General features: G+C 37.5%; 1 protein-coding gene across 1 annotated transcript in view; it reads right to left on the bottom strand.

The window, feature by feature from the left end:
• HSD17B12 (hydroxysteroid 17-beta dehydrogenase 12) overlaps positions 1-16,575 on the bottom strand; it is an 83,320-nt gene extending 66,745 nt beyond the window's left edge. Inside the window, exon 1 of the mRNA XM_063289633.1 lies at positions 16,347-16,575. Coding sequence (XP_063145703.1) covers positions 16,347-16,518 — 172 coding nt within the window. The 5' untranslated portion in view covers positions 16,519-16,575. The remainder of the gene's footprint in view (positions 1-16,346) is intronic.
• Between the last annotated feature and the right edge of the window lie 1,419 nt (positions 16,576-17,994).

The raw sequence follows: 17,994 nt of genomic DNA, 5'->3' as shown, positions 1-17,994 counted from the left end.
CCGCAGCAGTAGATCTGGTGGTCATTTGATGTGAAGTGGCCTATTCCAGTCCATTTCAGTTCACTGACGCCCAGAATGTCTATCTTTAATCTTGACATCTCACCAATAACCACATCCAATTTGCCCTGGCTCATAGATCTTACATTCCAGGTTCCAATGGTGTGTTGATCCTTAGAACATCGGATTCGCCGTTCACCACCAGCACCGTCGGCCGCTAGCCGTCCTTTCGGCTTTGAGCTAGCTGCGTCATCACGTCTGGGGCTAGTTGAGCTCATCCTCTGTTCCTCCCCAGTAGCATTTTGACCATCTTCCGACCTGGGGGTCTCATCTTCTGATGGTATACCGACATATCTCTGGTTGTACTGATCCATTTAGTTTTCACGGCAAGAATACTGAGGTGGGTTGCCATTACCTTCCCCAGGGATCGCATTTAGTCTGACCTCTCTGTCATGACCTTCCCGTCTTGGGTGGCCCTTCACGGTTTAGCTCATGGCATCATTGAGGTGCTCAAGCTCCAGCACCATGACAAGGTAACGATCCTTTGCTGAAGCGCTTTTAAATTATCGCAGTGAAAAAGAGATTATAAATAACTATGAAGTAAAGTTAGAATGAGACAAAGTAATGCCATTATAAAATGTATATGCTTATGATATCCCTGATCTCCTAACAGCTTTCCTTTATGAATGTGACCTTACCCTTAATGTAGCCATAGGTATAGCATACAAGGGACAAACTGCTTCACTTCCTTACTTAGGAGACAAAAGATATCTCTTTCATTCTGTTTCTGTAGCTCCCAATGGTCTTAGCTTCTTAATCAGCTTAACTCTAATCACTGGCACTGCTAAATTGTTTGGTCCACCACCAGAGAATTCAGAATATGTATGATCACTGCTTGGCTTGTATAACAATGACTCAAACAGTAATCAAATCTTTCTCACTGCTTTAGGTCTAATCTGTACCATCTGCACTTATTTGCTAAATTTGAGCCAATCCCTTATCATATAGTGGTCTAAATCTCAAGTAAATCATTTGACCATTTTTAAAATTCTTTTGTTTTAACTAAATCAATTTTCTTTTAAAGGAAGTAGCAGAACTGTCACTTTGTCAAGGTGCTCTACTGCCAATGTTAAAGGAATATGGTTTAAGTTAAAACATATGTCCTGAATGTCAGTGTGGAAATACATGGCTGAGACATTTGATTTGTAACACCATCTATTAGTGTTTCAATGCTAACGCTACAAGTCAACAAACCAAGGTGGGAAGTTGGACTACTTTTTAAAGACATGTACTTGTATATATTAGGCATTACAGAACTTGGTAAAACGGAGAAAACCCAGTGCAGCACACTAATATCTGGATGCTAGCTCTACAGGAAAAATGGCATGAGCCTAAATGGAATTCAATGCAGCATATGCATACCATCTTCCAACAAATGAACCATGTAGTCACTCAAAGGGTACATACAGCTTGTGACAAAACAGAACATTGTATGTAGAAAAAACTAACATGCCAGAACACCCAGCAACATATAGGTGGCTTTGGGACATAACAAAGAAAGTATTCCATTTTAAGGGAGAGTGGGGGCAAACGGTACTAGATATAACATTATCAAAGCAGAAAAAGGGAAATTGGCATCCAGACATTATTGAATTATAATTCTCTGCAAACATGGTCGATAATGAGAGATGCTGGGAATTAGATTCACATCTGGAGGCCAGAAATTCCCCATTCCTGTCCTAAATATTTCATTTCATTTGCAGGCCATCAGTTACTGAATGTTACACTAAATCAGGATTTTTCAAAGTACATTCTGCAGACCCCTAAGATTTCGTGAGAACTTGATGGGATTCTGTGAAAGACTATAGTAAGAGAAAAAAAAAAGTTCATTTAAAAGCAGCCAATTTTCTATCACTAGAGCTTTGCCTTTTAATCAGGGGTTCTATCTTTTTTTCAAAAAGATTAACAAGTTCAACTGCCTGAAAAACGTAAAACCTGCTGCTCCAAATCACAAATAAAATCTCCAGATTCTGAACCCTAATTCTCATGAGCCCAAACCACTACCACCAGTCATAGAGAATGCAGTCTAAGACCTTTGGACTACCCACCCCTGTTCTAAATGACCTCAAACGCACTCCAGACATCTGTTCAGCTCCTCGAAGAGCTCAAGGCTGCTCTTCCCCTCCCTTGCTGTACATCCCCAGTGTTTGCAAGCGCTCCTTCACACAGGAGGTGACTGGCTGTTTTTCCCTCACCATAAGCCCACACACAAAACCCAAGTCCTTGCCTGTTTCCAAACTCCGAGAAACATTTTTAACTCATGGTGAGTCCCTCCCTTCCTCTTTACTTTCCATACTGCAGACAGTGTTTGTATTATGGTATGTGCATGCCATGAAGAGATCTACTTAATAATCAAAATGGCATCCTGTGCACATCCACTTAGAAATGAGCCCCACTGAGTTGTGTGGGAATTAATTTTATTTATTTATATTTCGAATTTTGTCCCCGCCCATCTCACTCACTTAGGATTGCGCTGCTCAGCTGCAGTGCATGTGCGCCTCAAGTCCCTTTGGAGTGCGACCTCTTCTGGAGTAAACATACACGAGGACTGTGTTTAAATGGCGGACAAGCAAGAGAAAAATGAGAGTTTAAGTGGCTTCAGCCATGCATTCCCAATGGAAAAAAAGCCATGCCATCAATACCTATCCTAGATATATACTCCTGAGTATATGCATATTATTTTTATTTTGTTTCTTGATTAGGCTTAATAAATATTTTCCCAGATATGGATCATTGGCTACAAACTGGTAGAATTGCAGATGGTACTGAAAAAAAGCAGAAACAAAAAGGTGAAACAAATTCCAGGGCTGCTAGTATTGCTACTGCTTCTTATGGCACACATTTTGATAATTAGGCTCAAGCCCAAGTAAGAAATGGAAATATGAAAAGAGCTTTATCAACTTTAGTTTTGCATGGACTAGCAAAAAGATGAACCAAATGAACTATACACTGAACATGAGCAAGTATTAGGTAAGAGTAATCTGAATCTTGCAAAATTATGAAGACCTCTGGAAACCAAGCATTTCAACCTGTAAAATAAGCCCTGAATATTCCAAAAGAAAATGTGCAGAACTCCATGAGAAAAAAAATGCCATTTCGTACATTTTTGTGAAACAAGAAAAATGTCCAAAGTAATTATTTATTTGATTAAAATTTTAACTTCTCAAATAATTGCAGAATTAATGTTTTATTTTTTGTACATTGGAAATGCTAATTTTGCATTTAAAACAGTTTACTTTTCATTTTATTACCAATTTTCTATCACTAGAGCTTTGCCTCTTGATTGGGGGGGTTCCAGAATTCTTTTTTTTAAGCTAACGGGTTCTTTAGCCTGAAGAAAACTGAAAACTCCTGGCTAGTCAATTTTCATCTTATTTGAGAGATTCAAGAGGACTGCATTAAACATTTGACTAGGTAACTACTATTGCTATGGATCAATCTATAGTTAACCACATATCAAGTACAGAAATATGACTATGTCATGGCTCAGTAATGGTAATTTGTATTCAAGTTAAGTTTAACCCCAATATATACATATCTAAGAATTCCTGTTAATATATATGCACACATTAGAGAGTAATTCCATTATTTGATCTTAATATCCTATGTTTTATATATAGAAACATCAAAGCAATACATTTAGCATGCAAAAAGGTGCCACAGGCATTCACTAAATTAACCTGTATTATGGTTAATTTATCACTACCACAGTCAGTAAGAAACCATGGCTGTGATTTGCTCAGGGCTATCTTGAAACATCATTCCCAAGCAGAAATATGAACCTAGTCTCACAGGTAAAGCCCAACTAGTTCAACTTAAACAGTTGCACATACAGTACCTACCATTCAAATACACTTCGGGGCAAAAGCAAAACCCCTTATTTACAGACATTGACACAGATTTAACTTCAGCATATTTTGTGGCTGTGTTGATGCATGTGTGGAAAGAAATTCAATTGCGAATTATAGCAGAGGCATCTAAATTGATTAATTTGCCCCTCCCATGCCTTTAGTGCTTGAGCAGTAGAACAATTCAACCATTATAGACAATAAGCAGAGATGCGTAAACAGCTGTGAATAGAAAAAGATGAATGAAACGCATGACGTTAGAGAACTGTGAATTGGGGAGTTTAGTGCATGAATTGAAATCTAAAGTAATCTGCCCCTCTACCTTGAGCTGAACACTGCAAAGCAAAATAGAAAGATAGGAAGAAAGATGAAAAAAAGTGGTTTCTGACACATTTACAGAAACTGATAGCCTGTCACCTAGACACTGATGAGTATTTTCACTGGATAAAAATGGCAAGCCACAGTCTAAAAATAGACTAGTGTGCTGCAGACCTGTCTGGCTTAGCTACACTGCCAGAATACCAATGTAATTCCTTGCTAATATGCTTGTCCCATACTTGTACAGTGAAGGTGAGAGAGAAAAAAGGTTATTGTATACTTTTATTTGCCACTGGAAAGAATATACAATAAGTTAAAATACCAATACATTAGGCATATGTTTAGTTTAAATTTTACCAGAGAAATAATCTGTAAATAATGCCAATATTATAAAGAACATGATCCACATTTCAGCCCATCAATCCAGAACTATGCTTAAATTCTAGAATCTGGAATTCTATCACTTTTTAAACCTGAAAATGCAAAGTCTTCACTAAAATTATTTAAATCGATCATATTTATTCACGCTTTAAAAAGTCATTATTGCATGAATGAATGTGTAGGTTTATTGTAGCTCTGTTTTTAGATAAAATGAAGCAAGAGCTATAAGGTCTCTTCCAAAAGTAAAATTAAAAGTAGTTTATATAGTTATGCAATGTCTTCCTATGTGAAACAAGTTGTTTTTGTCATTTTCATACTGCATACTATGTTTTTAGAAAAATTAAAAGCTTCAGTACTGTATATAAACAGAGCCAGTTTGGTGTAGTGGTTAAAGGCATCAGGAGAGAAACCAGGAAACTGTGAGTTCTAGTCCCACCTTAGACACAAAGCAGCTGGGTGACCTTGGGCCAGTCACTCTCCCAGCCCTAGGAAGGAAGCAATGGCAAACCACTTCTGAAAAACCTTGCCAAGAAAACTGCAGGGAGTTGTCCAGGCAGTCTCAGAGAATTGGACATGACTGAATGGATTAAGAAAAAACTGTATATAAAGCAAAAATTATCATAGATGTTTTCCATGCTGAATTTCAATGTATGAATTCTGCGTCCATCCGAACAAATACTTTAGATTTATTTCACTTAAGAGAAAGATTTTGCACATCACACAGAGAACCATTTAAGAAGTAAGCTTCTCCTTAGTGAAATGTATCTAAACTATGTATGTGTTCAGTGTAGATGCAAAACAAGTTCAGAGGGTGCAATAATATAAATACCTTGGCTGTATTTTGATTGACAAACAGGATCACACATGGAAATAAGGACCAGAGTTGAACATACTTCGAAAAATAAGTAAACTTGCTTGTTTGCTGGTGACATTTAAGATTGAAAGTCCGTTGGTGGATTGCCTGCTATTATGACCATTTTTTTGTATGGAGCAAAGCATGGACAATGACTCAAACAACCATCAGAAGAACAGGTTTTGAAATGTGGATTTACAAATGATTACTTTAAAATATGATGGGCTGAATATGTACAAAATGAAATGGTCCTCCATAGAACAGGCAATGATACAGAACATGCGAAAGAATTTGGAATGCATAGGACACACGATACTCAATCAGGAATACCAACTATTTCAGTTAACTATACAAGGAAAGATTCAAGGGAAACACAGTAATAGAAGATGACATGTGTTTGAAAAATCTATGTATGCAGTTTGGCAAAAACAAAGTATCCATGTTTTAGATAGAAAACAAGAAAACAAATAGTATTGATGGTTGCCAACCTCTGGCAGGAGAAAGCACTAAAAGGGCAGCTGAAGATCAAGATACAGAATATATACTTTGTTTATATATAGTCTTTATTTGTACAAATTTCTAACCTACCCCATTCAATTATTTTATAAGTAGAAGTGCAAAAATTCATGCGTATTTTCTGTAAAAGTTATTGAAGGTGAAGTCCAAATAATTTGAAGCAGATGAAAATATCTGTTTCAGAAAACTGCTATTCCTGTAGAATTAGGTAAGTCTAGCAAGGAAGCTACATTACTTTAATTTCTGTTTTATGGTGCTTGTGCTTGAAACTCCTGTCTTTTCTTTCTCTGTACCACTTACAAATCTGTATGCATTCTCAGCCTTTCCGTTCTTCAGGCTGGGCATGAGGTGCTCTCTCTCCCTTAATGTGGAATCTTTTTTGATCTGCAATAAACCAGAAATCTCACCAGTATGTTTCCTTTGGTGCTCGCAGAACACTCATCTGCAGTAGAGCAGTGGCGTCTTGTGTCTGCTGGAGGTATTACATTTTCTTCTGTACTGTAAATTCCCTTTTTAAATCAAGTTGCTGTTTGCCTGAAATCTCAACAGCTCTGTAACTGATCTCCCTCACCACTGAACATTCACATTTTGGATATTTAAAGGTATATTTAAACAGGTTGGGTTTTTAAAAATACTTTTTAATAATGTTTCATTTTGCTTCTTTCATGAGACTGGATTGTCTTCTACTGTAAGTGTGCTGGAGAAGGGCTGAAACCTATAGCCATATGCCTTAACAATGAATGGCCAAAAGATGACACTATAGAATTATTTCAGTTTTTGCTTCTTAAATTTATCACCAGAAAAGCAGTCCAAGGCATGAAAACCCTACCCACATACCAGGTATATGCATTTAGTGATTCCTCATACAATAAACACTTGACTTGACAGACCTTGTTTTAGTAGACTCCAGATGCAGTGGAAAATACTTCTGGGGTCCTCGGTGCTCTCTGAGCTTGGTTATTTGCTTGCAGACATTTCATTACCGACTAGGTAACATCATCAGTACTAGTTGGGTGTGTGGTTTGCTCCCTATTTATACACAGGACCTTGCCCTGCCAGTGTTGGTGGGGGTATGGTTTTCTCCTTGGTAGCTCCTTGATGAGAGCATTGTTTTCTGCTTGTTTGGTGTTAATCCCTTCTTATCTGGGTGTTGGTTGATGTTTCCTTCTTAGCTTTTTTATTCTCCTTTGAATGGTGCATAAATGTGGCTTACCTCTATGTGTCTATTGATGACTGATTTCTCTGAATGCCAAGCTTCCAGGAATTCTCTAGCATTTTTGCATTTAGCTTAGTCTAGGATGCTCAAGAGTTTCCCAGTTGAAACTATAGTTGAGTCTGTCCATGAGTTGTGAGATTAAAGAGTTTTATTGTGTCTTCTGACTGCTAGTTGGTGTTTGTGGATGCGCTCTGCTAGTCTCCTGCCTGTCTGTCCTACATAGTGGCTGCTACAGTCCTTGCACTGTGTGTTGTAGATGACTCCTGGTTTTTCTTCTTGGGCTACTGGGTCTTTTGGGTTACTTAAGATGTTTTGGAGAGCTTTGGTTGGTTTATGTGCTATGGTGATGCTGCGTGGTTGTAACAGTCTGTTGGCTGTTTCTGAGATGTTTCTGATGTATGGCAGTGTTATCCTTTTCATGGCTTGTGTTGGTTGTGCTGTAGTGGGTTGAGTAGTCAAGCACTTTTTGATAAAGTTGCATGGGTATCCATTTTATTGGAAAACATTGTATAGGCAGTCTGTTTCCTTTTTCTGTTGTTCTGGGTTGCTGCAGTGCATTTGTACTCATCTGAATAACATTCCTGTGGGAGGTCGGGTTGTTGCTTTGGTAATGAAGCACTTGGTTAGTGTGAGAAAACCACACCCCCACCAACACTGGCAGGGCAAGCTACTGTATATAAACAGGGAGCAAACACCACACTCACTCACACTGATGATGTTTCCTAGTCTGGCAATGAAACATCTGCAAGCAAAAAACCAAGATCAGAGAGCACCACGGACTCCACAGTTCAACCCTGAGCTACATATATTCTCTTCTATTGCAAATACCTGTCCTTATGCTATGCTTTTGTGCATTCATGTCCAATACAATAAGATCTTGTTTCATTAATTAAGAAATTTAAGTACAAAAGTGCCAACAGAAAAGAAGTAAACAGAAAAATCGTAAAAGACGTTAGACACACATGGCAATACAAATATATACATGTACAGAGTATGTTATTTTGAGGAGATTAAGTGGGATGTTCCTTAAAACTCAGCTGTCCAGACCCAAAATGAGCTCTACATCTGTGGCAGTTAGAGCTGTCATCATTGCTAGATGATAAGTTAATAAATAATAATATATACCCTACCAACAATTTTGGTTATTAACTAAGCTTAAAAACAGTTATTGGCCAAAAGTGAGTTCCATGAATAAACTGTGATTTAAACCCGATGTCCCAAGTGCTAAGTCAAAATGCAGATCAGAATGCACTTTAGAAACATCATTTCTTCTTTAAGATGAGCCTTTTATAAGTCTCTATCAGGAAATTTTGCTTGTATCTCTGCTTATCACCAAAGCAGACATGAGATCTATCTGCAGAGCAAATTATTCCCTTGAATTTTCTTCCATATGGAGTAAAAAGTCTGTCAAAAAAATTGACTATTTCAAAAATAAAAAATATCAAAGCAAGTTGGCTAATTGGGGCTAATTAAGTGGGAAGCTATGAGAGAACACAAACTAGTTACAATATATTTTTTTATAATTCACACTGATTTTTTTTCAATATTGTTCAGAGGCAATTCCTAATTAGAGATATGTTATAAAATATCAGTTTTCTGTTCTGTTTGGTTGAAAATCTACACAGAAGGCAATAGTTTCTAAAGAACACTACTTCTGTATAGGTAGAAATTGTAAAGTCAGTTCACAAATTAGCCAGAAGAGGTAGCAATACACTCTAAAAGCATTTTTCTACAACAGGGTTAATAACCTTTTCAGATGTGAGATGCTATCATATGTTTTTGCACAGGTGAATCAAAAAATTGAAATAAAATTACTTTTAAGCATGACCAAATACTCTATTTCAGCATTTAAGCCTTGACATTTTACAAAATTCTGGTGTGTTTTTTTTCATGGGAAGTCTCAAAGATGCCATATGTGGGTATCATGAGTAATGCCCATGTGCACCAGGTTGCTGACCCCTGAACGTATATTCTTACAGGAATAATTAAATTCAAAACAAAATATTTTGCCATTGGACATACAATGGTTTCTTTATTACACTGGTCGTCTTCAAGTTTCCTCATAAAAACCGCCTAAGGGATTTAGAGGAACTGCTGGGTAACCAGCAAATGCACATTTCTTAGTTTATCTTCCACATGCATCACATTTGTAGTTCCCAGTATTAGAAAATCATTACCTCAAGACTGCTTCTAGTTAAATTTGTCCAAGGCGTTACTTAGGAGATCTACTAGAATACATCGAAAGAGGATGGATTTGTAACAAAAACATCAGGCAATAGCACTTTTCTTGTACATCTCTTTGGGGAACTTAACAACAGTTTAAAAAACCAGCTATCACAGCTGTCCATTTATTAAAGACATGTTCACAAATTATACTCTTAGAGCCATTGCTGATTCCTTTCATCCTATGTTTTTAAAGCCTAGTTACTAATTAGGAAATGCTGTCTAGTCAACAAGAACTGTACAGGAAGGAAAGATGCACCAAGATGCTGTGATGGTTAGCTATTGCTAATGGCCAAGAGAATTGCTCTTTGCTTTGAGGAATTATACCACTTTTAGTGGTTATTTTAATTAAGGCCATTAATTAATTTGGAAATCTGGAATTTCACATTTTGTCAATGCTTGAAACACCTGTGCATATCTCCCACTACCCAAGAAAAAAAATCAGCCTTTGCTTACCAGCTATGAGTTTTTGTTCACCCTAGATCAGCATACAAACATTTTATTGTTAAAAGGAAACTAACTATACATGTCACTATGGATAGATCTTCTGGTTAAGACTGAATGTGCACACTGGAAGTTGGTGAGCAAAAGGGGGATGGGGAGGGAAAGTTAAATACATACCTCTGCCTGCCTGAGACATAAGTTCAATATTGTTTTAAATCCGTTATTATAGAAATTAGAGTTCATAGTTGTGTGCTCCCCATTCTGTTTTCAATTAGACTGCCAAATGCAAAAGTGTGCACCTGCATTTCAGAATGTATTACCATGCTGTTGAACTTTCAGGTTAGCAAATGCACAAATTACTTCATTTGTTTGTTTGTTTGTTTGTTTGAGCTTGGCAAATGAGCTGCCAAATGCAAAAAAAAAAATCCACTGTGGATGCCCATTAAAAGTCTCAAGAAAATAACTAGAAAAGAGCCCAGAAAGCATTTGCTAGAAGAGAAAATGTGGGAGAAACGAAGTGGTTAAAATACAAAGATTTATTAAACCTATGTTTAAGACAAGAGAAAAATTAGAGACAGAAGGTCTTCCATGTCATGGATTTATTTATATGCAACCATTTGAATGTTTTAAGTTGGATAAAAGGATTATAGATTTGTAAATGAAATAACTTGCCTTGAGACTCAACTTTGTATGAATGATGAACGTATTATTACCAAATTGTATAAGATGCTGTTACAAATGCATTTGGAGGATGAACAAGTCAAAGAGTGTATGGTTAAATGGGCTAGAAATTTTGGGTTTAACATTATGATGGAACAATGGGAAAAATGTGGACAAAAGGTTTAAAATTTACATTAAATTATAATCTAAAGGAAATTTTTTATAAACTCATGTACTGCTGGTACTTAACACCAGAGTTTGTGTCTTTTTTCTTTTAATGCTATTCTTCTATCTTTACTGTATTTACTGTTTTGTATTTTAACTATATTCTGATGAAAATAAATAAGGCTTTAAAAGAAAATAACTAGAAAAAGCACAGCTATTCATCTACCTGCCTGCCTCTTTTATTTATATGGCCATCCAACTTGCAAAGCAACTATGAGCAGCTTACAGTGGTAGAGAAGCATGAAAACAAAAGAACTGAAAACAGCACACAGCAAAGATCAGGAACCAGGGAACAGAATAATAGAATAACAAAATGAAAGGAAACAGAATAGCCAAATCCAAACACAGTATCGCCCTTTCATTCTGGACAGGTTCATCCCAAGTTCTAGCCCAGTGCCTGGGGTAAGAATCATGTGCGCAGGGCCTTAGAGAGGTCCAGCGGGGCCAGAGCTATCCAAACATCAGGGGAGAATGTTGTCCATGGATGGTATTGAAATTAACCTGCTGCTATTATTTCATTGCTAAATTCAGTTTTATATTATTTGTGCAATTCTCTGGCTGTGTTCAGTTCTATAGTTACCCAGGCAGGTTAGATTTTTTTTTAAAAACGCTTCACTATTATTTCCATTGTTTATCATGGGCACTTTAAAAATGTGTAACTTTTAAAAAAAAATCTCCATGACTAATTTTTTCCCCACATTTGGTATATGTAGCTCTCAATATTCTCTCAATTAGGAAGTGACTAAGGCATGAGTGACCATGAGGAGGGCCTCCCAGTCTAGGGATGGGTGCAACTGGGTCACAAGACATTGTGCAAAAGCCCCGCTAGCCACAGCTTCTGCTCTTTGAGCAGAAGCTGTGAGTCCAGAAGACCCCCCAGCTTGCATACCAAGCCTGAATGGGGTAGTGCCACCTCATCCAGAACCAAAGATGGAAACACTCCAACTCCCTGAAATTTAGATCTAAGGAACCCAAAACCCATAAACACAGTCTTGGCAAGGTTAAGCTGCAACCTGTTTTTCCCAACTCAGACACTGGGACAGAATCTCAAAAGCTTCACTTGGACAGCCAGTGACAGAGATGTATAACTGCGTATCATCTGCATATTGATGATACCTCACCCTTCATCCAGTGGCTTCATGTAGATATTAAAAAGAAGCAGGGAGAGAGTAGAGCCCTGAGGCAGCCCTCAAAGCAGGGATATGGACTAGCGATATGATGATGACACTCAACAATTCATTAAAATTATGTATTTTATTAGATTTAGAGGCTGCCTGAACCCAAACAACTCTGAGTTGCTTACATATTAAAAATCACAAACAATTAAAAACAAAAGAAAAATATCACAAACATCTGGAATACAATACCCACCCAAAATTAACAGAGGCTCAGCAACCATCCTACTCCCAAGTCTGGGAGCAAGTTTTCAAGGACTTACAGAACACCCTCAGGATAGGAGTCATATGGATGTCGGCAGGGATGCTGTTATGCTGGTAAATATTATTTACAAAAACTTAAATAAAAAGATACATAGTAGTACAATAATAAAATAAAATCTCATTTGAGTAGAGCTTGACTACTGGTGACTACATGAGCATGTAGTTTTCTTTACATCAGTACAGAAGTGATTAGTCATTGCCTTCTTCTGGGACTTTTTTTTTATTATTCCCATTCTAATCTACTACCTTGGTATTTTCCAGTAATCTCCTATTGAACTATTAATCAGATCCCATCCAGTTTTGGGAAAATACTTCTATATGTTAAAATTGTAAATAATTTGAATTGCAGGAGAATTATCACCAAACACAGCAGACATTTTATCAAAAGTCTTAGCTAAGAAATATACTTTGAGCTGACCAAGGAGGAAATTCCATAACTGGGGTGCTTGTACCAAGAATGTTATCTCTCAAATCACAGCAAATTGCTGACAAATATAGACACCTCAAAAGGGCATCCCCGCTATATTTTAATTTACCGGCTGGCAGAGATGGAACCATTAATTCAGATAAATGATTGATTTCACTCTGCACTGCTCATCTAGAACACGCAACCATGAGATTACATACACAGCTTAAGGCACAAAACACAATTCATATTCTTTGACTAAAAACAACATGGTTTGCCAATTTCAAATTCCCTTAACTGGAAACCAAATATGTAAAGCATCTGTTGAGCACATCACCAAAATGATAAATTTCTGTGAATGTTCACATTCATCCATTTTGGTTCTGCACTGTGTAACTTCTAGGTAGAACTTATCAAGGAGGCCCAGACATGCATGAGCTTCACTTAAAAAAAACAGATACTGCACATTAATGAAAAGAACAGGTCACTGCTGAGAAAACAGAGCTATTTTTTTTGTTTTTAATAATGTACCCTTAACAATATCCACAAATCACTGATGCAAGTAGTTCCTACAGAGTGTATATTTTGAAACTTTATAAATCTTTTGTAGAAGCACCAAGTTATTTTAACATGTGCTGTGCCATTTTCTTCTTCCAAATGCATCCATTAAAATTTTGCATAACAAAGGCACTTTTGTATGGAGGTCTTGCCCCTACTCTTTTTGGGCTAAATATTATATATTTTACTCTAGATTCTCACTACTGAAGGCTAGCCATCTCTCTGAATCCAAGACTCTGTATTGCTATGACAGAGGAAGAAGAAAAACAAAGATAAGAAAGAAATGGAAAAAGAGCAAATGAATACTGAATATTGAAAGAAAAACGCTACGGCTCAGATGTAGAGATGTCCAGCGATGGACAAAGACAAACATGAATACTATAGAACGGGGGAGGGAAAGAAAACTAATTTATAATGATCTGGATAGAGGAAGGATAAAAAAATGAGAGACACTCATTTTGTGGAAGCCATCCTGGTGTTCATGGTACCTCACAAAGATTTTTTTAAAAATTATTAAAAACATAGAAGATAAAAATTTAAATTTAAAATGCATACCCATCAAGAAAATCTAGTTCACAAAACTAGATATGACCTGCAGTTCTTGAATTTATTTTAGATTCATATAAAAATATAAAAATACGAAATGACAGTTAAATGGGCAAACATCATTTTAGAAAATTAATTGAAAGTACAGCAAAATATAACTGGTATATAAGTTTAACATACAGCCATAACTGAAATACTGCCTAAAATTCTTGTCACCTTATTCCAACAAAAGATATTCCAAAACTAGAAAAATACAGAAAAGGACAACTAATATGAATATTTGGAAGGCTTAAAGGGGAGAATAGGACAGAGACTTATAAAAATAATGAATTACTTAGATGTAATCTCTATGGTTGAAAAGCAGTACACCTCTCAATATCATGTATCAGGAAAATATTGCAAGGAAGTGTTACTGAGAGTAATTTTGAACAATGCTGGGAAACAAATTCTGTTTTTGTTTATCTTTTTGATTTCACAGACCAAGACTTTTGATGTATTTATTCGTGTCAGAAGCATCACAATTAAAATAAGGCATACTGTAAAACATAGAATTTAAAATATAAAAGTTAAAATATATAAAAGTTAAACAGATCTTGCCCAGAAACTGGCAACATTAATTGCATTCTGTCGTGCTGTCATGAGGTTCTCAAACATGCACTGATCAAGGCACAAAGGACAAGTGTACATATGTACTGTTGTCTGCATGTCTCCACAGTCAGAAAGGGCAGAGGCTACCGGATAGCCCCGTTCATTCACAGTATCTCTGGATCTTGTTATGGGGGACATGAAAGGAGCTTCCTCAAAGAATGTGCTGTTAACACATTTGGGCATCCCCTGGGCAACAGCTTATAGCTGGCCAATGCTTTCATTCCAGAAGGATCCAAAATTTAGTGAGGTGCTTAATCTCACCTCTGTGAGACTTTTGATATGTTCAGGAAGAACTGACAGATAGAGTAAAAACCAGTGGAGAAAGGAAAACTGTGTCATAGGTGAAAAAAAATGTGCTAAATTATGTAGATAAAGAAGAAACAGGGTAGTACCAGTTTGGTCTAGTGGTTAAGGCACCAGGCTAGAAACCAGGAGTCTGTGAGTTCTAGTCCTGCCTTAGGCATGAAAGTCAGCTGGGTGGCCTTGGGCCAGTCCCTCTCTCTCAGCCCAACTCACCTTACAGGGTTGTTGCTGTGGGGAAAATAGGAGGAGGAGGGAGTATTAGGTATGTTCCCCACCTTGAGTTATTTATAAAAGTAATAAAAGCGGGATATAAAAATCTAAATAAAAATGTGTTTAAGATGGAGTACAATGCTTTTTCCATGATTAACATGATAGTGTTCCTCCAGAGTGTTAACAAAAATATAGGCAAGTGGAGTTTCCCTGTAATATATAACAATTCACATCACTCTCTTATTTAAAGAATTTAAACTTGTGCAACATAGTTTACCAACTTTGCAAATTATTTTCAGTCATGACAAGTACTCTCTTATTAAAGCAAAATTACTTTAAAGATGAAAAAGATCCCATGTAACAATACATTTTGTAAATATATTTATGTATTTAGGTGTAGGAGTTACACCTCAACTCATACACTATGAGTGGTTAAAAGACAACCTCCTTTAAAGGAAAAGCCAACTGTGGGAAAGAGTAAAAGTTACACAATGCAGTCTGTACCTGTTCCATGACAATGTAACACTCAGCATTTGTTTTTGCTTACATTCCCATTATCGTACATACTATTTTTTTAAATAGAACATATACAATATTTTGAATGTATGTGAGTTATATTAAAGTAGGGCATAATATAGAGTTTTAACCTTGTCAAGGACTGTAAGAACAGGAAGGATTTAGCTCTGAGAATTCCAGTCTATCAGTAATAAAACTCCTAATGTAAGCTTAATTAACTATATCAGTGTTTCTCGACCTTGGCACTTTGAAGATGTGGACTTCAACTTCCAGTTTTCCCAGAGCTGAAGTCCACACATCTTCAGGCTGCCAAGGTTGAGAAACACTGAACTAGATCTAGAAAAGAGATTAAAAGAAAAGTGATAGCCAGCCCCGAATCCCTTTGATATGCAATTCAGAAAACGAGTGGATTTCTATTTCTTTCAATCAATACAATGGTACAGAATTTTAAGATTATGTTTTTAGCACTACAGCTATAGCTCCCATCCATAACCAATACTATTCAGAAAGATAGAGCCAAAAGCAGCCACTACACTAAAAAGGGTGAAAGCCGTTTTCAGATAAGACGCAGCCCTCTTTCTCCTCGTGTGCCACCAAATGCAAAGTCCAATAGAAAAGAACATGTGGAAGAACTAATGAACAATCAGTGACCTTGAGCGCACACCGTTCTCGATTCCTGTCAAACAGCAAGAGGAAGACGTATGAGCTCCAAACTGGGAACCCCAAGCATCACACAGGTGCGTTAGACAAGCCAAAGGCCCCTAGGGAGGAGAGGAAAGCTTAGGTGCGATTTAAAAAAGAAACAGGGCTCGATGACAAAACCGGCGATTAACTTAAAGCGGTGAAATAAAAAGGATCACAGAAAAGAAAAGGCGCCAGTTGCTCCGTGGGGCAGCCTTGCAAAATTAAAAGGCGCACAACAGCAACCCAGACCAGAAGCAGGGCGGGAAGCGTCGGGCAAAGAAGGGAATGGACTCACCTGCCCAGGTGCCCCGGTACGGGTCCAGGATCGCCGAGTTGTCCAGCAGCCACAGGCGGATGGTGCCTACTAACTTAAAAAGCATACTAAAGAAGTAGTAGCCGACGACCAGCACTCCGATCCAATAGAAGGGGCCGGCAGCGAAGGATAAAAAAGAAGCGGAAGCCTCCATAACGCTCCCAAAGCTGCGCCAACAAAAACTGTACTGGGCCCGGCAAGACTCAGCCTTCCCAGCTTCCGTCGGACCCACCCACACAACAGCCCCGCCCCGAGGAGCAGCTATTGGCTAATTAATACAACGTAGGATTGCTATTGGATGCTTCGTGGAACACATGGCGCTTGATCTCGCGTTGTTTTCTTTTCAAAAGAAGCGTAAGCCGAGGTAAATTCCCCCAACAGAGGAAGATAATGGTCATTAAATCGCTCCGTGCGCCCATGTGGCGAACGCCTCTTCCGGTGGAGTCTGCTTCTCTGGCTCCTATTGGCGGAGACTGATCTCATTCATGTCGAGCCTCGTTGTGATTAGAGAATATAATTCCGAGCAGGCCGCAGCGTGGAGAATTTATCGCGTGGAGGCTAAATTTTAGGGCTAGCGTGGGATGGGTGTCTCTTTCTTACGTTCTTTTCTAAATCGGTCCTCATGAGGTGTCTTTATAGCTAAAGTGTTACTATCTTATTGGTGTCTTGCTTTTATATTCAACCCACACTCGGTCGTCGTCCATTCATTCCTGACCTTCCCCTTGTTTTACTACATACAGTTAAGTGCCTACAGATATACATACAACTGCAAGTAGGAAAAGGGAAAAATATAAATGCAAGTGAGACAAAACAAGGTATTAAAAATGCAATTAGAACAAATGAACAGAAAAACAAGCTATATACAACAGTACACATACAACATACTTATACAGTCATTGCTGCAGCTCAGTTTTTAAAACAATGAATTGAACCTTCATCACACGGAACGATATTGTCCAGTCTTTCCTTGAGGCTGAAAAACAGCTGAGAATTGACCAATTCCATCAAACCAGCTTTGGTATTTGGCATATAAATGTCTTTCCAGGAAAACATCTTTTTGGCAACCGCAACCACAGTAAATCCAAAACTCTTCAAAAACAAATTCAAAATTCAAAACCCTTCAAAAATATTCCAAATTCTTGGAATAAATGAGACTTCTGGCAGTAAGATAGCTTGATCCAAGACATATCCATTCTCATTTCTAACTGAAAATCTAGTTGTACTTTGGTGAAAATCCCCCCCAATTCATTCTCTAGTTCTTAATTACATACAGAAGTAAAAACCAAATAGTTTTCTAAACAGATTTTTACTTTGAGGACTACTGGGATTTCCAACAAAAATAGGGTTTTAGCTAACATAATACAATTAAGAATTAAACTTTGGTGTTGGTGAAGACACCTGGGAATACCATGAATAGCCAAGAAAACAAACATATGGAACATTGAACAAATCAGCCCAAAGTTCTCACAATAAGGCACAAATGACCAGACTCAAATTATCATACTTTGGGCACACTGTGCAAAGACCTACCTCTCTATAATGCTAGGAAAGGTGGAAGGAAAGACAATAGGATGACCAGCAGCAAGGTGGATGGACTCAATTATAGCAGTGATGGGTGCACCACTGGAAG

Source organism: Candoia aspera, chromosome 1 (genome assembly GCF_035149785.1).
Source record: "Candoia aspera isolate rCanAsp1 chromosome 1, rCanAsp1.hap2, whole genome shotgun sequence".
In the NCBI taxonomy this organism is placed as follows: Eukaryota; Metazoa; Chordata; class Lepidosauria; order Squamata; family Boidae; genus Candoia; species Candoia aspera.
This window is presented reverse-complemented; position numbering and strand designations above follow the sequence as displayed.